The following is a 21,255-nucleotide window of genomic DNA, read 5'->3' as shown; positions in this document are numbered from 1 at the left end:
TTATTTTTTTTTGTCAGGTAAGCACATTTTCAATCAAGCTTCAACCACTGTGACACATGTATTCTTTTGTTCTCATTAGCCTTCGTCTTTTGTAAAAAAGCATTGAATGAAATAAACAGAAATATTCCGTCCCTGCAGAATATTCTGGGATTTTCTTGCTTGAATCTTTTAGAGAAATCTTTACTTTGTTTATTTTTACCCTTTTGCAACTAGAAAGTTTTAAAACCTCAATCAAGATGCACCGATTTATTCCCCAACAATCAGAATCAACCAATTTTCCCATGATTGGCTCTGATGAGAAGCTGCGTTTCCATCCACCAAATAAACTGAGTATTCTGACATTTTGAAAATGAACTCGCTTAATGTAATCACGCCCAAGTTTTTGGATAAAAAGTTTTGACGCTGATATGAGTTTTTTTTCTTCTTTTTTGGTAGTATGTAAATTGGTTTATTTCACTAAACTGCAACGTAAACACTTTTTTCCCGTCACATGAGTCACATGATCAACAGCCGGATGTTACTACAGGCGGAAACGACGAAGAAGGCGACAACAGGAAGTCGTTTTTAACAAATCGCATGAAGAAACATATTCATGTGGGATTTCTAATTGTGTTTCTTATTTAAAGGAAACGCCACAATAGCAAAATTGTGTTCTTTCTACATCAACGGACAACGTTTTCCGCTACTGACATACAAGTACAATATGGGAAAACAAATTAAAAATGTTAATATTAAACATATCATAAGTATGAATTCCTAACAGTTTGTGATCCATAAATACACCAGGCACTTCAATGCTTTTTTTCTTTCAGTTTAAGAAAAATCAGATGAAGGGAATAGAAATAATAATCTTCTTTTCCGCCTTTGAGAAAACCTGCAGCACATTTCCATCTTAAAATAGTCAGTCACAATCAGACGTATTAGAGCAAAACCAGAAATCGGTTTTGGCCGGTCTCAGTCTGATCGGTGCGCGTTTCAGTTCTGCCTCTGCAAATTAAAAACGCAAAACGCGACTTTTAAATTCATCCCGACCGCAAAATGAACCGAAAATGAACATTTCAACAACACATCAGCAGATGATATGGCCAGCATGAGGTCAAAGGTCATCAGCAGTCATCTGTGCAGTTATGTTGAACATCATGAAACAAAAACAAACACTGGATCTGCGTTTAAAAAAGCATGGCAATGGATGTTATGGAGCTGAAAACATACAATATAAACAATACCACCATGCATTACTCTGAGCAATGAAAAGAATGAAGGTCCTGTTTAACTGTCTCTGTTAAAAGATCCTAATTGTTTGAACTCTGTTTGAAATTCGCCTTCAGGAAAAACAGAAACATTAGCCGTGTTGCAGGGTTAGCAGTAAAAACTATTAAAAACAACAAAAGAAAAGAAGAAGGTAGAAGATCAAAATCAAAGTCTGTCTTACCAGGAGTCTCAGTTTCTTGTTGAGGGTAAACAATGCCTTCAGATTCAAATAGGGGCTGCAGGAAGGCCACTACAGAGAGAGGAAGCACAGGGGTGGGGAGTGTGTGGCGTGAACTAATCATTCAGAGAAACAACCAGAATCATCTAACTTTAAATCTGCAGCCTGAGACAGGAAAACCAGCGCTGGGTCACCTATTCCATCAGAACCAGAAGCTCACTTTGTGTCACATTAAGCCCTGATCTGGGCTGATCGCAGTGAAATGAGGCACAAAACATTTGTACAACACAGGAAAGAAACACAAAATATTACCAAGCATTTTGTCTTACACTTGAAATAAGACAAAAATGACTCAAAAGTTTGTTTTAAGGCAATAATTATCGCATATAATTTTTTAAAAAGCTTATAACGAGAACTTTTTCCTTCTTGAAAGGATAAAATCTGCCAGTTGAACTAGAATTTAAGAATTATTGACAAACTTTTAGTCATTTCGACTTAGTTCAAGTGTACTAAGATATTTATAAAATAAACAAGCTTGTTTTAAGTTGATAAACTTTGAATAATAGTTCCAATTGCAGATTTTTTCACTTAAAAAGGAAAACATTTCTGCTTTTTTTGAAATCTGTAAGCAAAAATTATTGACTTAACAAACTCATATATTTTCCTGAGACGTTCATTTTAAGTTAGATTTATCTTAATTGGAGTAAATTGACATGTTTACTTGGTAAAATTGTGTGTTTTTGCCGATTTAAGCTCCGCCTCCTGCTAGCCTTAAACATGTGGCTGAGGTTTAGGCGTCCTTTCTGCCTGAGTAAAAGTCATCATCAAATGTCCTGCTACACGAAAATGACTTAAAAATAACTTCTCAGCAAGTTAAATAAGTTTGTTTTAAGTCAATAATTAACAGTTTAATTAAAATGTAAGCTATTTTTGTTTTATTTCAAGTATTTTTACTAGAAACTGGACCAAAAATCCTTGGTAAAATTGTGTGTTTTGCTGGTTTAGGCTCCGCCTCCTGCTTGCTGCTAGTCTTAAGCATGTGGTTGTCTGGCTGTGGTGCAGGCGTCCTCTCTGCCTGAGTAAAAGTCATCATCATCCCAAGCTTTTCATTTGTCTAAATGCACACGCCGGCGGAGTGTTGCGCAGGCAGCCGAAGCGTCCCCAGGGCCCCGGCTGTGGGTTTTTACATGCAGCCTGCTGCTCTGAGTGCTGCATCGATCTGTAGTTAAACACCGCCGGCTAACCTGACGCTCAGCCCTCCTCAGGTGGACTGATGTTAGCCAAGATGGCGGACGGTGGGGGTGTTGTAGGTCGGTTACTGTTCTTCCCCACAATTTCAGAGTCTGTTAAATTAGGCAGAAACATCAGACTTAGCCTTTTGGAAATGTTTACTTCATGTTTTTGTTCTTGAGTTGCACTATAAAAAAGAGAACAGCAACAAATTACGCTACGTTAGCTAGCTCACTTTGAAAAATGCTACATAATTTATTGTGTGTTACTGTAATAATCAATTTGTTGTGATATTTTAGCAGCAGTAAGAATAATTAACCTGTTTGCTGTATTTATAAGATCATTTCATTCATGTTTTTTTCTATAATAATCATGAAACATGTGCTACACTGCAAAAACAAAACCTTACCAAGTATTTTTGATCTAGTTTCTAGAGTGCAAATATCTTAGTACACTTGAAATAAGACAAATTAGCTTAGAAGTAACTTTTTATCAAAAAATGATAAAAAAATTGCGCAAAATTTTATCAAGATATGAAGGCTTGTTTTTAGTAAACAATTCCTTTATATTAATGAAATGTTCTTTATCCATTGGGAAATTATTTTATTTATAACAGTGGATTAAGTACTTTTTCATCAATAAAAGGGAATTATTTACTTAAATCAAACCTCTATATCTTCCTGAAAAGTAATTTTTAAGTTAGTCTTATTTCAAGTGTACTGAGATATTTGCGCTAGAAACTAGACCAAACTTACTTGGTAAGATTTTGTGTTTTTGCAGTGTATTTTTACTGGAGGTGTCTGAATTTCATGCCTTGCTTCTTGAATTAACATAAAAATGATCATTTTAGACGTTGCAGGAACATTTTATTTTAATGTCTTGCACAGATTCAGTAAATCTCCCAGAATCCTCAGGCGGTTTTTTATTGTAATCTGAAGTGCTTTCCTGTGAAATCTGCACAAAATACATAAAGTCTGAATTAGCTTAGCAGGTACTGTGCGTACCTTTCACAGTTTAAATTTATGCTAGCATAATAAAGGGATGGCTCATGTTTTTATGTTGGACTGGGGAAGTCTGCCAGCAGTTAATATCTTACCTCCAGCAGATTTTATTATATTATATAATCCAGATCTGTTGGTGTTTAGAGGCTAAAGCTAAGCTAACGGCTAATCTGAGGAACGAAAAACAAAGCAAAGTTTCATCCTCCTGAGACTTTTTTTAACCTTTACAGAGAAATGTTTACAAAAATTAATTACAAAACTGTAAGTAGGAGGAGGTGTAACACCAATTCTCTTCCCATGAGGAACGAGGATGTAGAACGGAAGACATAAAGGAAATTCCAGTCAGAAAAGGACAAATGTAATAAAACAACCTCCTCCTAACGTTTGACATGAAAATAATCAGGAGTTTCTAGCCAATATGAACATCATGATAGCCTAAACATTTATAAAACGTTTCCAACAGTGGAGTTAATTAGAAACAGAAGAAATACGATTTGGTCCAAGCATTAGCTTTAGCCCCAAAGATCAACTTATCTGGATTTCTATTAAATAAAGACTTCAAGATGGTTATCTTCTACAGGTAAGATGTTGTTTACCAAAAGAAGAACCAAGAACTTCCAGTATTCTTTATTCACATTCTTTTGACGCATTTGTAAAAAATCTGACTAAAGTGAAGCATAACTTGTTATTCCTTCATTCTTTGTTGCGTTTAGGATTACAAATCCTACCTGAGAACCTGCAGGACATTTTAAAGAATCTGCGCATTTTTTTATTTTGAAAAGTATGACTGTCCCTTTAACTGTCCTTCATATTGGTCAGCATATTTAAAGGAACACTTCCACCTGTGCGCTGAATGGAGGAGTCTATTCAAAGTGCATTGATGGAGCGGGTAGGTGGGGGGTGCATGGCCAGTTTATGCTACTGATGGTGATGGGGATGCTCGGCGCATGACAGCATGTAAACAAAAACCAAATGTGGTGATCATCTAGCTTGGAGGATAATGAAGAAACATCATCTGAATGTTAAAAACGGCAGCCGAAAAATAAAAAATAACAAAAAAACACAAGCACTCCCGCAGTCTGAGCGACAGCAGAGCCCGGAGTGTCGCAGTCTGAACCGGGCTCCGCTTGTTTTTCGCAGGCCTGCGGCTCCCGTCAAGCCGCTTGTGTAACCGCGCAAACGGCGCGGCGATGGAGGCTGATGCGGGAGATTAGCACAAGGTCATCCGCGAAGGGATGAGACCCTGACCGGGCTGCCTGCCCGCTGGCTTTCACTTGTTTACATCCTTCACATCGCATCCAGCATGGCGGCCGGATTTCTCCAAACGCGATCATTTATGTAATATGACAAAAAAGATAAATAAAAATAGAGGCTGAATCGTGCGCAGGAAGGAAGGAAGGAAGGAGGAGAAAGACGAAGGCTTCCCTCCAAATCCCTGCGCGCTTCATTGTTTCCTTCCCATCACAAGCGGCGACCCGTGATTATTTTACTGCTGATGGGAAATGATCGCCGCTCATGAGGGCGCGGGTAAAAACAACTCCTCTCAATTTATAGCGTTTTTTTCCCCTCCCGCTAAGTTTTTTATCCATTTCTTAGAATCAACCTGCGTTTCGGTTCAGCCGCGGCTCTCCCGTCCAGCCAGCATCCCCATCTCTGCTCTTACCTCCCGTGTTTGTGCGCTTGGTGCTGCTGGCCTCCGTCGGGGTCTCCAGGGGTCTTTTACGCGAATCCGGGGGGTCGGACTCCATGTGCGGCTGCTGACTGTGATGGTGGGGACTTGAGAAAATGCCGTTTTGCTGCACAGCTCCGCCGGCCATCATTTTCGAGCTCGCTCTTGGATGCTTAAGCTGCGTCTGCGCTTAAATCCCCCGTCCGTGCGTGTGGTGTGTGTGTGTGTGTATGTGGTGTGTGTGTGTTTTTTGTTTTTTTTCTTCTTCCTCCCTTTCTCCGCTGGTCTGTACGCAGCGCAGCCGTGCAGATGAGTCCTGGGAGAAAGCGAGATCGCTTTAAGAATGGGGGAAATACGCCTTTTTCTTACGGACGGCGCAGGTTGAGAGATGCTGCGCAGCGACGGAAAGATGGAAACAAAAATCCACCGGATCCGCTTCCTGCGGGAAAATTATAACAATAAAAATAATAATAATAAAAAATACTTTCTCTTCCAAGAACCTTCAGATATGCGGGCTACGATATGTGTGTCATTCCGGATGGTGGCGCTCCTCCGCGAACAATGAAGAAAACAAGAAAAACAAAGGCAGAAACAAAACAAACAAACAAAAAAGAAAAACAATCGGGGTTGTTGTGATAATATGAAAAAACAAAGGAGGAAAATCCGAGCGTAATCTCAGTGCGGTTGTCCGGTCCTGGCTCCAGGAGGCGCGGATGAAGACACCCCGGGGTGTCGGCGGGCGGCGCGGGTCCGGAGCTGCAGGAAGACGCGGAGAAAGAGGCGTGCGGTTCGGCTGACTCGGTGAAGATGCTGCAGTCTCGCGTTCAGAGCATCCCTCCTCTGACTGGCTGCTGGAGGAGGCGCAGGGAAGCGGCTGACGACACTGGGCCTGATGATGCGTTCACGGCGGCTCGGAAATCCCGAATCCCACCCCCTCTAAAAACTCCCACTTTTTGATAAGAAACACGCCATCAGTCGGGTTAAAGCTCAAAACATCAGGTGTGTTTAGGTAAAGATTGACTTTTTAAATAACTAGTTAGAAGATCATGACAAGGTTTATTTACTTCAGAAATTTAAGTTGAAATCGATTCACTAAATTACACCTCGATTAACTTAAATTAGAAGAAAATAGCCTGCTGACTTACTGAAGGCAGCACAAAAGAAAAAGGTGATTACCATAGACTATTGTTTCCAAATGGAGGAGGAAAGTTTAGTGGAAGGAAAACGTGTGTTAGAAAAAAAATAACTGCAACTTTTATAGGATTATGAAACAAGCCCATGAGAGTTTTTTACTTTCGTTTTATAAAAGAAAGTTGCTATACTTATGACACTATAAAAACCTTCTTAAGAACAATAAAAATAATTAATATTAAAATATCTTTTTTATGTCCTTATGAGTCACACAGTCATGGGGAAACCTGCTGACTTGTCAGCGACAAGATGGAAAGTCAGAAAATGTCATTAAACAATTTAGTTGTTTGAAGACTATAGTTTCCAAATCAAACTGGAAAGTTGAGTGGAAGGAAAAAGTATGTTATGAAAAACAACAAGATGACTGCCACTTTTAGAGGATCATGAAACAATCCTATAAAAGATGACTTCGTTTCCTTATATAAAAGAACAATTTTATATTTATGAAAGTAAAGAATAAAAACTTTCAAAAGACCAATAAAAATAATATTAAAATATTTTCTTATTAGTTATACAATCATGGTGAAACCTCCTGACATGTCAGTGAAAGGTTGGCAAGTCAGAACCTTGCCAACCTTTGAAAACTGTTTGTAGATTGTTTCCAAATGGAAGAGGAAAATTGAGTGGAAGGAAAAAGTGTGGTACAAAACAAAACCAACTGCAGATCTTATGAAACAATCCTACAAACGATTTTTCTTTCTATAAAAGAAAGTTGCTGTCCTTCCTTTTAGAAAGTCTTTATATTTTCTATTACAGTATAAAAAGTATACTTTCTATTAAAAATAGAAAGTATACTTTTTATACTTCTATAGAAATAGAAGGGGGAAGTTGAGTGGAAGGAAAAAGTGGTACAAAACAAAAACAAGGATAACTGCTGCTTGTACAGGATCATGAAGCAATTTTCTATCAAATATTTTTTTCTTTCTATAAAGAAAAGTTTTTATAGTTATTAAAGACCAATAAAATAATTAATATTAAAATACTTTTTACGTCATTATGAGTTCATGAGGAAAACTGCTGACTAGTCAGAGACAAGGAGGAAAAAGCTTGCTAACGAGTCAACAACCGGATGTTGCTACTAGCGGAAATGCCGAAAAAGACGACAGGAAGTGGAAGGAGGATGATGACGCTGCACATTTTTTTTAAACAATCTGAACAAATGTATTCACGTGAGACTTTGATTGTGTTTCTTATTTAATGGAAAAACCAAAATGGCAAAATTGTGTTTTTGTTCTTTGACTTTAGCAGAATATTGAAAAGCTTTGTGCACATTTCTAATGGAAACGCAGCTTCTGATGTAATATTTTATGCAAATAGGAAACAAGAACAAGTAAATAACAGTTTAAAAATAAACTAAAAATACTTTTTAAATCGTATGATAGATAGATATAGATAGATAGATAGATAGATATAGAAATTTGTGAGTCTGTTATCAAGTTTCTGAATTCCGACGACACGTGAACGCATCCCGAGGAGAACAGAGCGACGCCTCCAGAGCGACGTGATTGGCTGAAGCCTCGTTTCTCCGATGAAAATATCAGAGCAGCGATATATCCGTCCTGTCGCGAGGTGGGGGGTGGAGGAGTCGGAGGTCACGTGGTCACGTGACGGAGAGGTTGAGCGTTTGGAACCGAAACGCGCCACAAAACAAAAACAAAAACGCGATCACAGGAGGTCAGGCTCAGAGGAACTTCAGACAAACTTACAGGAGAGATTTTAGGCTTTGCTGCGTAGAAGTTTGTTCAAGTTGAAAAATAAAACTAATTTTTTTATGATGAATAAAGACGGAAAAAGGAGAACGTTTGTTTGTTGACCCATATATAATATCAGGGTGCAAAAAAAAAAAAAAAAAAACTGAACTAAACTAAAATCAGCGCCATGCAGAAACACGAAGACGTGGAAATGAATGATGTGGTTTTGATTGTCCGGATGGGTTTCGTGCATCACCTGTTCTCCCCCCTCCCTCTGCTTCCGGTTGCCGTATGACCCACCTGTGTGCGCCGCCGCTGACATCGCTGCGTCGCTCTGCAGAGGGATCCTCCGGCGCTGTGAGCTCTCAGAGAGCAACACCCGCCTCAGAGTTTCTCCCTCTCTTCCTTCCTCTCTCTCTCACAAACACACATTTCACATATTCCCTCTCGCTTTCTCTCTCTCTCTCTCTCTCTCTCTCACACACACACACACACACACACACACACACACACACACACACACCCCAACACTCAGAAATACCCCCAGCTCTTCCCTTTCTGTGTCCGGTCGGTGATCAGCTCTACAGATGTTCCTCAGTGATGCCTCCTGTTCATTGCAGTCAAGGTGACATTGTCCTACACACACACACACACACACACACACACACACACACACACACACACACACACACCATTTCGCATCGCCATGATAAGCACACTGCCGGGTCTCTCTCCAGCTCTGGGAATACGTGGCAAATCCAAGGCAGCTGGATTTGCCACGCCGCAGCGTAGCGGGCGGAAGGCCGCGGCTACCTGGCTGCGCCACCGCACACTGTCCACCGTTTGCGCTCTGAACTTTGACTCACGCATTTATGCATTTGGCGCCGGGACCAAATCTTTTTCTGTTGGAGTTGTGAGGATCCCACAAGGCCGGTTCATCCACATGGAAAAAGTGAAGCAAGCTGTAAAGCGCACAGCGCTGCAGCATTCTTTAGTTTTTTATTAGGCTGCAGCTACAAGCAGATGTTAGGGAGAGATTTGCGCTTTTGGCGACAGGATGCGTTTAGGGACCCGCACAACATGCAAACACTGGAAATACCAAGTACTTTCTGACACAGAATACGCGCAAACAGCTAAATACAGAAAATGCAGACTAGAAATTATTATTCCGCCTGTTTTGGCGCCCTCTCTAGAGTGGCGCCCTATCTAGTTCCCTGGTTTTCATTATAGTTTAGTTTGTCTCATTAGTTAAATATTAGATAAATATGGTTTTGTTTTAGATTCGTTTTTATGAGTTATAGCTGTAGCAGAGATTAGTAGCGTAGCCAAAAATTGTACAAAAGTATAAGTAGCACTACTTCAACATATTTTTACTCAAGAAGTAAAAGTAAAGTATCCGTCCAAGAATTTACTCAAGTAAGAGTAAAAAAGTATTTGGTAAAAAGTCTACTCTAGTAGTAAGATCAAATTATCAGTCATTTAATATTTAAAAATTACATCATCAAACTTACCAAAATATAAAGTTAAGTGGAAAGTTTGGTATTTTAAAGACAAAAATGGCAATAATTCAAATAAGTAGCAAAAAAATAAATGAAAATGTTTCCAAATCAGTTTCTCTCAATAAAAACCTTATGAAGCTCTGTGTCTGGTGAATTTCTGATTAAAACATTTGTTTTTCATTCAGTGGGTAGAAAATCCAAAACTTTTACTCGAGTAGAAATACTTCATAATGAAATTACTTAAAGTGCAACATAGTAAAAATACTCCTAAAAGTAAATTTTTTCAAAAAGGTTACTCAAGTAAAAGTAACTGAGTAAATGTAACTAGTTACTACCCAACTCTGAGTAGTAGTTTTAGCTTTTTCATAATTTTTAATACTTATATATAATGTGATTATGCGTATATTGATTCGGTAACGAACACAAAAAAATGATAAATTTTCTGTTGAACAACCAACTGACTCTGGCGTAGCGTCGCCACCAGGGGGCGTACGGAGCGCCGTGATTTGCTGCCAGCTGACGTAAACTGCTTATGTGGCGGGAAAAAAAATCACATCAGTTTGAGAGGCTAATAAATAGAAATATAAAAGAAATATAAAAGTAAAATAGAAACATTTTAGTTTTATAAACACACAATTCCAGTTAGATTTAGTGTTTCCCCATTAATTACCATTTTTATATATTTCAGTTATAGAAAATGTTTTCTTAATTTCAGTTTTCCTTATTTAGTTTGTTAAATTTAACTACAATAAAGCTAATACTTTCTGAGGTGTATACAAACTCATCATAGCTGTCAAATACAGAAAATGAGGACTAGAGATAATTATTATTCCACCATATTTTGGCGCCCCCGTAGCATGGCGCCCCGATAGCGGCGCCGCTGACTGGAGGGAAAGTCTCCAGTAAACAAGTCAGTTTTCCCACTATGCCGTAATCTGTTTTCAGAAAGCTTCAGTTAGTCCAACAGCAAATGTTCTCCAGGGTTTCACATGAACTTCCTGCTCATGGAAATAATCAGCGAGAGGACGCTCCCCAAGTAATCGATCTTTCATTTTGGAAGCCGACGCTGGAATTCCCAGTTAAGTCACCAAAATATTTCAAAAGAGTGATGAGATTCAACATTTCCAACGCTTCGTGCCAGAATCTGTCTTGTTGTGTTTGTAGTTTCCTCTCCGGTAGGAAATGCTGGGAGTAAATCCTCCTGAACTTGTGATCCCTGCAATTTGATAACATAAGGGATCCGCAGCAGCTGGATCAGGGGTGTCAAAGTCCAGTCCTCAAGGGCCGGCGTCCTGCAGTTTTTAGATGTGCCACAGGTACAAAACGCTGGAACGAAATGGCTTAATTACCTCCTCCTTGTGTAGGTCAATTCTCCATAGTCCTGCTAATGACCTAATTATTCTATTCAGGTGGTGCAGCAGAGGCACAACTAAAAGTTGCAGGACAGCGGCTCTGCAGGACTGGAGTTTGAGACCTGTGAGCTATATGGATATTCAGGGTGTAAACAAAAATCAGCTGTTATGACTAAACAACTGAGGGCTGCTGGCGCCATCTGGTGGTCAAACACTGGGATGGAAACTCTAGTTTCTGTTTTCTGTTGCCCAAATATTTCTCTCAAGTAAGAGCAGCACCACTTCAAAATATTTTTACTCAAATAAAAGTACAGAGTAACTGATTAACTTATCAATAATTTAATATTTAAAAATTACATAATCAGACAGACAAAATATAAGGCAGAGGCATCAAACTCATTTTCATTTTGGGCCAAATAAAAAAATCTGAATGTTCTTAAAGGGCCACTTGGGCCAGATTGTATTAATAAAACCCAGTAAACTGTTAAAATACTAATAAATAGCTGCTTGTTTCAGCATTCAACAAGTTTTTCTTAAAATTAATCTTAACTATCTTTTCACATTAATCAGTCCATGCAGGATTTTTTGATTGTTTTGTGTTTCTGTCAGATTTTGTGGCACTAATTTAGAAGCATTTGGAAGAAATTTTCACCATATTTTCGCGAATGTGTGATGTTAAATGTGACTTTTTATTAATTGTCGTATCGATCGTGGATTTTCAAGTAAAGCTGAGGCAGGAGTCACTTGAACCCAATGTTTCTGGACAATTTTGAGAAATATTAGTAAAAATCAGAAAACAATGTGGGGATCTGTTGATTTTGTGTGAGTTTTGCAGATTTGTTATAAACTGGAGGGACTGACTGATGTAATCTGGAGTCTGCAGGGCCACATTAAACGCTACGGCGGGCCAGATTTGGCCCCTGGGCCTCGAGTTTGACACTTGTGATATAAAGTTATGTGGACATTTTGGTATTTTAAAGATCAAAATTATTTATATAAATGACATAATTACAAAATAAAAAAATCAGACTAAATAAAATTTTTTTTTAAATCAGTTTCTTTCATAAAAAAAAAACTTCTGAAACTTTAACAAAAACTGCGGGTGTGTTTCTGTGTCTGATGAATTTATGATTAAAACATGTTTGTTTTCCGCTCAGTGGGAAGAAAAATCCAGAAATTTTACTCAAGTAAGAGTAGAAATACTTCATAATAAAAGTAAAAATACTCCTAAAAGTAAATTTTTTACCAAAACCTTACTTACGTAATAGTAGCTAGTTACTATCCAACTCTGCCTTAAGACATTTTCCCCATGTTATAAGTGAAATAATCTGCCAATGGAACTAGAACTGGGTTGCTAGGTTACGGGCTGGGCTTGGCTGGGGTTGCTAGGTAACAGCGCAGTGGAATATTCTACCAGTGGAACTAGAACTACTCAAAGTACAGCGTAGTAAAATACTCCTAAAAGTTTTTTAAAGTTACTCAAGTAAATGTAACTAGTTACTATTCAACTCTACCTCTACATACATCACATGACCTTAAAAAAACAAAGTAAAATCACCTTTAAAAAGTATTTAAGTAAGAACTTTTCTCTCTGTAGCTTCAACTTCTTCATAATTGTCCTCAGCCAGGAACTCATTAAATTATATGGCAAAAATCAATAGAAAAAAATCAATGTCAAGTAGGAGGCTGAGCCACTCAGTGAGACTGGAGGCGGCCTGATGTGACGCGCTCCTCTTTATTTTGGGTTCTGCCACCTGACCGAAGATTTGTGTGTGAAACTGAGACGACCTGACAGCAAGGAGGCAGAATGGATTACAGCTGAGGCGTTTTAGTAAGACTTTACTTTTAGAGTGGGCAGATGTTTTATTTTTAGACTGTGATTGGTGAGTCAGATATTTTTAAAGAACACCGAATATTTCTGTGACTGACACAAATCAGTTTGCACTGCAAAAACACAAAATCTTACCAAGTGTTTTTGGTCTAGCTTTTAGTGCAAATATCTTAGTACACTTTAAATAAGGCAAAACTATCTTAAAAGTAATATTTTAGCAAGAAATGGGGGCTTATTTTAAGTAAGTACAGTGCATTCTGGATAAATACAACCAAAACAAACATGCTAGCGAAGCACTAGCAGGAGGAATGGCTCGTGGTTTTTTACCAAAGGCAAAAAAGAAATCCTACAACCGCTAACTCCATTTTTGCTTACATTTTGTGAAGAACAAAGTCGCGCTCAATGTCTTCTTCTGCGGTTTTTGTGTCATTTCAGTTAGTGGTTCTTGTTGCAGCGCCACCACAGGCGAGGAGGAGAACAGGTTTTTCATATAGCTTGGATTGTTTGACACAGTGTAGTGTGAAAATGAACCACAGCAGCTGAAAATGTAGAAAATGTTGCAATTGTCACCCCCAATCAAACCAATCATACCGCACTGTCAGGTGTGAAAACAGCCTTAAAGTTTCAGTTTCTATTGTGATGAAACAAACAAAAGCAGAAATAATTATTTCCTGCTCAGGATGTGACACATAAGCTTGGCATAAACCAGAGACGTTACATCACGTGTCAAACTCGAGGCCAAGGGGCCCAATCTGGCTCACTGTAGCTTTTTATGTGGCCCTTAGACTCCAAATTACATCAGCAAGTCCTTCCAGCTTTAACAAATATGCAAAACTCACACAAAATCAATAGATGCCAACAAATGTTTCAGATTTTTACTGCAAATTGTTTCTCAAAATTGGCCAAAAAACATTTAAGTGACTGCTGCCTCAGCCTTACCTGATGTCAAGTTATAGTCTGTGATCGATGCAGCGATTAGTAAAAAGTCACATTTAACATCATAAAAATATTTCTGAATATTTTTACAAATATTTGTAATAAATTCTTACAAGTATTTCTAAATTAGCTCCACAAAATCTGTGATTTTGATTGCAAAAATACACAAAAACAATCAAGAAAACTTGGATGGACAGATCAGTGAGAAAGATGTTCAATGTTATTTAACTTTAAGAAACACTTATTAAATGCTAAAAGAAACAGCTATTTAATGTTTTTTTGGTTTTTTTTAACAGTTTAATGAGTTATAGCAATACACGCTGGCACAACCGGCCCTTTAAGAACATTCAGATTTTTGATTTGGCCCAAAACGAAAATGATTCAACGCCCCTGTTCATCCAACGGAAAACCAGAATCAATATAGACGTTTTGTCGTCATTTCATTCACAGGGTAAAATAACTGAACAACACACAAGCAGGACGTTCATAAAAATAAAAGCTATAGGTGGGTTCATTAAGCTAACGCTGGGCAGATGGCGGTGGGTGTGTGGAGGCGGAGGGGTCATCATCTCATGACGTCTGGTGGAGTTTTATGAGCTTTCAAGTAAAGTTTTACTTTCTGTGTGTGAAACGGGTTTATAGGCCTGCCTGTGTATTTGCACATTCCACAGATTTACACTTTATCCACTGATCTGGATCTGTTTGCGTACAGCCAGTCGAAGTTTGATGCTGCAGTCGCACTCTGGACGGCTGCCAGGCCGCCGTCTGGAGGGATGATTACAGCATTTAGGTTTATGGGCGAGTAGAAGGGGAAAAAAAGACGGGGGTAGATATCTATCTGGCCCAGAATCAGACTGATCACTCTATAAAAGCAGGAGTTTTGGCAGCTTGGTCCTTAAAAGTGTGAGTTAACACGATACTAGGATGGTAAGAGTCCAGCAGTGACCTCAGAGAAGCAGCTGCTGCTCAGTCTGGGAAGAAACGGGCAAAAAATAATCCTTTATCCAGCAGAAACAGATTATTTTGCAGCATGACTGAATAATTTCTATCTGTATAACCTGAGTTTGGTAGTAACTAGTTACATTTATCCAAATACATTTACTTGAGTAACCTTTTTAGAAAAAAAATACTTTTAGGAGAATTTGTACTACTTTGTTCTTTGAGTAGTTGTATTATGAAGTATTTCTACTCTGTGTATAATTTTTGGGTACTTTGCTCCACTTATAACAGATGAGACCAAAGTAACTGACCAATGTTTGGAGCAATAGTTGGAGGAAACCAAACTCAAATACGTCGCAGTTTGTTTTACAGCCAGGCAACGTTGCTAGGCAACACTGCAAAAATACACAATCTTACCAAGTATTTTTGTCTAGTTTCTATTGTAAATATCTTAGTACGTTTGAAATAAGACAAAACAGACTTGTAACATTTCAGCATGATATAGGAGCTTGTTTTAAGTCAATAATTCCTTAATACTGATGAAAAGGTTCTATTTCAACTGGCAGATTATTTCACCTGTAACATGGAAAAAGTGTTTTGTTACAAGTGAAATAATCTAACAGATGAACTAGAACTAGATAGAGTACATGATGATTCCCCAGTAATGAATTAAAATATTGTAAAAAAGAAGGTTGGAGCAAAATTAATCTAAAACAAAAACAGATTGTTGACAATAAACACAAAACATCTACAGACAGTTGCTATTAGTGGCTCTATAAGGTAAATTTATAGTGAATGTTTTCAATATGGTGTTGCTCAGCCACGTTTTACATTTTATTATTCAGCATGTTGAGATTTTCAGTGATTTCAGAAATCGATGGTTTGTTGTTTTGCTCTCTGTCCACTAGGTGGCGGTGTTGTTCCCAGTTCAAACCCTATGCTTCCTGAATGCTGCCCAGTGTCAGGATCCGGTTCCTTTTTCTCACCTCCTGGATAAAACCCAAACTTTTATTGTCTTTAAGTTCACTTCAAAAATGCAAAATCTTACTATTTTTGCTTTAGTTTTGTAGTGCAAATATCTTAGTACATTTGAAATAAAACTAACTTACAAGTAACTTTTGAGCAACATTTTAGGAGCTTGATTAGAGTTTATAATTCCTTAACATTGATGAAACATTACTAGTTCCACTGTTAAATTATTTCACTCATAAACAAGACATTTTCCCATGTTATAAGTGAAATAAGTTCCTGCCAGTGGAACTAGAACTGGGTTGCTAGGAAACGGGCTGGGCTTGGCTGGGGTTGCTAGGTAACGGTGCAGTGGAATATTCTAGTGGTGGAACTAGAACTTTTTCATTAATATTAAGGAATTATTGACTTTAAAAAGCTCATTTGTCTTGCTGAAAAGTTGCTTTTAAGTTAGTTTTGTCTTATTTCAAATGTACTAAGATATTTGCACTAGAAACTAGACCAAAAATACTTTGTACGAGTTTGTGTTTTTGCAAATACCACCACCTTGTTATTTAGTAGTTTCATTTATTTCCAGGGTTTAATATTCAACACTTGATAATTACTTACAGGATAACTTTATATTGCAGCATCCTCTTTTATTAGAATTGAACGTTTCCATCTACAGTATTCACCATCTTTTCCTCACATTTTATTCCGTTCACAGAGTGTTTTACCAACCTTCACTAAACAAAAAGTGCAGCACATACCAGGATTCTTGTTTTTACCGTCTAATGTTTCTAATTCAGAATAGAAATCCCAATCCTGTGTAACCGTTTCAGTGAAGTAGCTGCATGATGTTTCATATGAAATCATAAAACTAGCCCCTGTTCTGTGGTTGGTAAGGTAAACGTCACAGTGCCATTGATGGTTTTCTTATGCTACACCACTTTGTTTATTCAGCATGAGTTTAGTACCGTGAGAAACTTCCTTCTAATTTATTTTACAGTGAAAAAACACAATGCCCAACGAGTCTTATTTGTTTAGCATGAAAATGACAGTCCACTGCCTTCCTGGAAAGCAAAACATAAAGAGTTCCAGGAATGTATAATTTGTACATTGTGGACTTTAAATGTTTCCAATGTTCCAACCATCCATTATTCATAAATGATTATACAACCATGTACACACTCATACTTAAAGCCCCAACAGTATTTTTCAAGAACCAAAGAGGCATTTTGTATCACAATAAAGTAACTATGTTACCTTCAGTTGTTATAAAAATGCCGTAAAAATCAAATGCGACTTTGGGAATTTGACGCCTTGAAATTGGACTCTGTCTCTTTAAGAATCTCCTGCTTCGCCTCCAGTAAGTCATCACAACAGTGCTCCTCTTTATGCTGTTTAAAACCGTTTTATAGGAGCGTTGGACTCAGTAGTAGTTGGTATGATAAGCTCAGCAGACTTGCAGTCCCACCAGGTGTTTGGTAATTGCTGCTGCCGCTAGTCTGGAGGAACTGACTGGGAGAAGAACAGGGGAGGGAGTGAAATTGACCCCCCACCTTCCTCAAATCTAACTAAACTGGTGTCAAACCTTTGTGCTGCAAAAGTTGTGTTAGTGTTGCCATCATTTTAAAGATATTAATAAATATTTCCAGAGGTCATGAAAGGTCAACCAGCCCCCACACCTTCTTCAAATATAACAGAATTGGTGTTGAGGTAATGATGTTAAGTTTGTGTTGCTTTTACTTTGAAGGTATTCAACTTTTAAGGTCAAAAGGTCAACCAGCTGCTCCACATTACATAAATCTAACAAGATTGGTGCCAAACATTTGTATAGTAACAATTTTTGTTTGTGCCGCTATCATTTTAAAGAAATTAATACATGTTTCCAGAGGTCATGAAAGGTCAACAAGACCCCACGCCGTCTTCAAATCTAACAGAAATGGCGTCGAAGTAAAGACTTTCTGTTTGTGCTGCTTTTGCTTTGAAGATGTTGATGATGACCTCTGATGACCTCTGGAAATGATTTTATTCATATCTTTAAAATGATAGCGGCACAAGTGTTTGGCAACAATTTTGTAACAGTTGGCTAATGTGGGGGAGTTGGCTGACCTTTTGACCTTTAAGCTTTAATTAATATCTTCAAAGCAAAAGCAGCACAAACGAAAATCTCTGCTGCACAAACGTAGACCAAGTTGACTGATACCAATTTTGTCTGATTTGAGGAATGTTGGTTGACCTTTCATGACCTGTACTACATGTGTTACACTTTTTAATATCTTTAAAATGATAGCAGCACAAACATTTAACACACATTTTGTTAGCTTTGAAGAGAGTGGAGGTTGACTTCACTCAGGTGAGAAACACTCCAGGTGTGTTTTTGATGAGGGAATAACAATATAAAAAAATGATGTGAAGCTCGTTGAATTCGATTTTACACAACGCCACAATAATAAAGTCACCTTGACGTTGGAAACTGAATGTTGAACCTCTGGAATGTAACGTTACAAATCAGCAGGCACTGCCCCGTTACCTAGCAACCACAGTAAAGCCCAGCTCGTTACCTAGCAACCCAAGCGGAGCTCCAGCACAAGTAATTTTGGTTTAGTTTCTAGTGCAAATATTTTTGTACACCTGAAATAAGAAAACTAACATTTAAGCATAAAATAGAGGCTTGTTTTAAATAATTATTAATATTGATGAGAAAGTTCTAGTTCCATTGGTGGATAAATTAACTTTAACATTATAAAAATGTCTTGTTGTAAGCAAAATAATTTCCCAATGGAGCTAGTATTTTTTCATCAATATTAAGCAATTATCTACTTAAAACAAACTCATAAAACTTGCTAAAAAGGTACTTCTAAGTTTAATCTAGATAATTTCACTAGAAGGTAAACCTTAATGTTGTACTTTTGGAGTGATCTTAGTAATAAACACAGATTGGTGGGAATGAGGTGAGTAATGGCAACCAAAGCGTAACCTTGTGTTTTACTCTGAGAAGAATCAGAGTCTAATACTACATTTATTTCACTCACTGCATTAATTATTGCTTTAACTGTTGCATCATTTTTATCTGAAAATAAACCAAAGCAGAAACGCCGGTCAGCACATATTTTCAGGACAAAATTGGGAAAATTTGTTTAGAAATGAGAGATTTTTTGCCCGTCTCCCTTACATATGAAGGGATGTGTTTGTTTTCTCAAGCTCATGCTGTTTACTTTGGATGTTCTCCTCTGTGCCTACCAGTTTACACTGTCCTGTCCCAGTCTGACGACCTTGGAGATGACCTTCCTGCTCCTACATAACCACTGCAGCTCCGCAGGGTAAAGCATCTGCAGCTGTCCTACATTTAATGTCTGTTTGACGCATATCAACCTTAATCTATCCTGCTGAGATAGTAATTAGGTTTGTGGAGTAATTGCACACATTACAGAAGATTTTATCAGCTTTCTAAATATGAGGGCTTAGAAAATGAAGTCGGCTCAGCAGGCAGTTTGAACATGTGTCTGATTTATCACATGAATAAATAATCAAGTCTTTTTAAAATTGGGATTTTTATTTTCAAGTTAATATTGTCTTGTTTAAACAGAGCAATAAAGTTCCTAAAAAAACTTTAAATATGGGATAAAAAGCCTCAAATTGCAGGATAAATGTGTGATATTCATGTTCTGCAAGCAGAGCAAAGGGTGAGAAAATTCTCTAAAAACGGTAAATAAAATACAAGAGAAACATATTCCACTTTATAGGTTGAGTTTCTAATAATTTATGCTTTCCAAGTTTTTTGGCGTAGGATAGATCAATTTGTGCTTTTTAGGGCAAATTCCCAAAATAAAATACTATAAAATAAAATAAAATGTTTGGCTTTTTATTTAAGATTTATTGAAGAAAAGAAAGAAATAATGAAAGAGAAACAAACAAAAAAGAAACCAAAGAAAGACAGGAGAAAAAGAAAGAGAAAGAAAGGAACAAAAAGAAGGAAAGAAAGAAGAAGGAACTAGAAAGAAAATACAGAGAAAGAGAAAGGAAACAGAAAGAGAAATAGAAAGAAAGAACGAAAGAGAAAGGAAACAGAGAAATAGAAAGGCAGAAAGAAAGAGAAAGAAAAAAGAAAGACAGAAAGTGAAAAAGACGAATAAGAAAGACAGGCAGAAAGAAGGAATAAGGAGAGAAACAAACAAAAGAAGAAAGAATGAAAGATAAAAAAGGGAGAAACAAACAAAAACAAAATTAATATTTTTAAAACTGTATGTTTAATGATTTTATAACATCTGGAAATACAGATGCAAACATTAATGCAGATAAATTAAATCTAAATCATTTTGTGGCAAAGATTTGATCGATTGCATAACAGCAGCAGGTTTCTGTGTCTGAACTGTAAAACTAAAACCCGACACGTTGTTAAAGTTCACCGTCGTAACGCGATCCAGAGCCGTTGTTTGGACGTTCAGCTCTGTAAGCGGATCGCTCTGAGAACGCAGATCTGAGCGGCGCCGAACAACAAACCAAACCAAAGAACCGCCGCGAACACGAATTCGATATTCCTGTTAAACGACTGACAAACGACCAGAAATAAAGAGCGGGAGCGGCTTCTCTAACCCACCGTTGCAGGTCCTGACCCGACACGGACAGATTGACTGACAGCCATATTCACTGCAAAAACACAAATCACACCAAGTTCTTTTGGTCTGCTTTATAGTGCAAATATCCTCCTAAACCTGAAATAAGATAAAACTAAATTACAAGTAACTTTTCAGCAGAATACAGGAATAATTCCTTCATATCGATGGACGAGTACCAGATACTAGCAGATTATTTCACTTATGATAAGACATTTTTCTCATGTTACAAGAGAAATAATCTGCTAGTGGAACTGGCACTTTTCATCAATATTAAGAAGTTATTTACTTAAAACCATTTTTTTTTTTTTTTTGCTGAAAAGTTACTTCTATCTTAGTGTACTAAGATATTCCAACTAAAAATAGACCAAAAATATTTGGTAGGATTTGTGTTTTTGTAGTGTACGGCAGTAAAACTAGCTGACCAAACGTGCCGAAGCTCTGCTTGGGTTGCTAGGTAACAGACTGGACTTTACTAGGGTTGCTAGGTAACGGGGCAACGCCTCCTGATTTGTGACGCTACATTTGATTTTTTGTTCCTCTCGGATTAAATATTTTGGCAACATTAAAAAGGTAAAAGAGAACAGCGTCAAGATCCACAGGTACTTGTGTTATTTCTAGGTTTATTATTGCTCGAAAGGTGTTGCCATACTCTGTTGTTGTTACTGCCTCTGGCGTTTTACCGTATAAATTCATTTCTTTGGGTTCAGTTTCTTAGTTTGTTCTTGTGTTTTGCTTATTTTAAAATTGGAAATATTTGTCTTTGATTATTTTCTCTTTTGGTTTGTAGATTATTCAAGTCCTTATGCTGGATTGTTCCATTTCGCTGCCTATTAAAAGTATCCGTACAAGAAATTAGTCAAGTAAATGTAAAAACTTATCGCTTTCTGTTTTATTATTTCCTCTCCAAGCCAATCAGA

At 37.6% G+C, this 21,255-nt stretch overlaps 1 protein-coding gene across 3 annotated transcripts in view; it reads right to left on the bottom strand.

The window, feature by feature from the left end:
- The window catches only part of nova2 (NOVA alternative splicing regulator 2), a 93,722-nt gene extending 85,149 nt beyond the window's left edge, over nucleotides 1–8,573 (bottom strand). Inside the window, exons 1-2 of one of the 3 annotated variants that reach the window (XM_027999492.1) lie at nucleotides 8,512–8,573; nucleotides 1,433–1,501 (exon numbers count right to left, since the gene is read on the bottom strand). In XM_027999492.1, coding sequence (XP_027855293.1) covers nucleotides 1,433–1,501; nucleotides 8,512–8,533 — 91 coding nt within the window. In that variant the 5' untranslated portion in view covers nucleotides 8,534–8,573. Of the gene's footprint in view, nucleotides 1–1,432; nucleotides 1,502–5,323; nucleotides 6,192–8,511 lie in introns of those variants that run through there. The other 2 variants (XM_027999490.1, XM_027999491.1) reach the window with 2 other exon arrangements.
- Nucleotides 8,574–21,255: the final 12,682 nt, after the last annotated feature.

Source organism: Xiphophorus couchianus, chromosome 18 (genome assembly GCF_001444195.1).
Source record: "Xiphophorus couchianus chromosome 18, X_couchianus-1.0, whole genome shotgun sequence".
Classification (NCBI taxonomy): domain Eukaryota; kingdom Metazoa; phylum Chordata; class Actinopteri; order Cyprinodontiformes; family Poeciliidae; genus Xiphophorus; species Xiphophorus couchianus.
The sequence above is the reverse complement of the archived record's forward strand: the minus strand, read 5'-3'. Positions and strand labels throughout refer to the sequence as shown.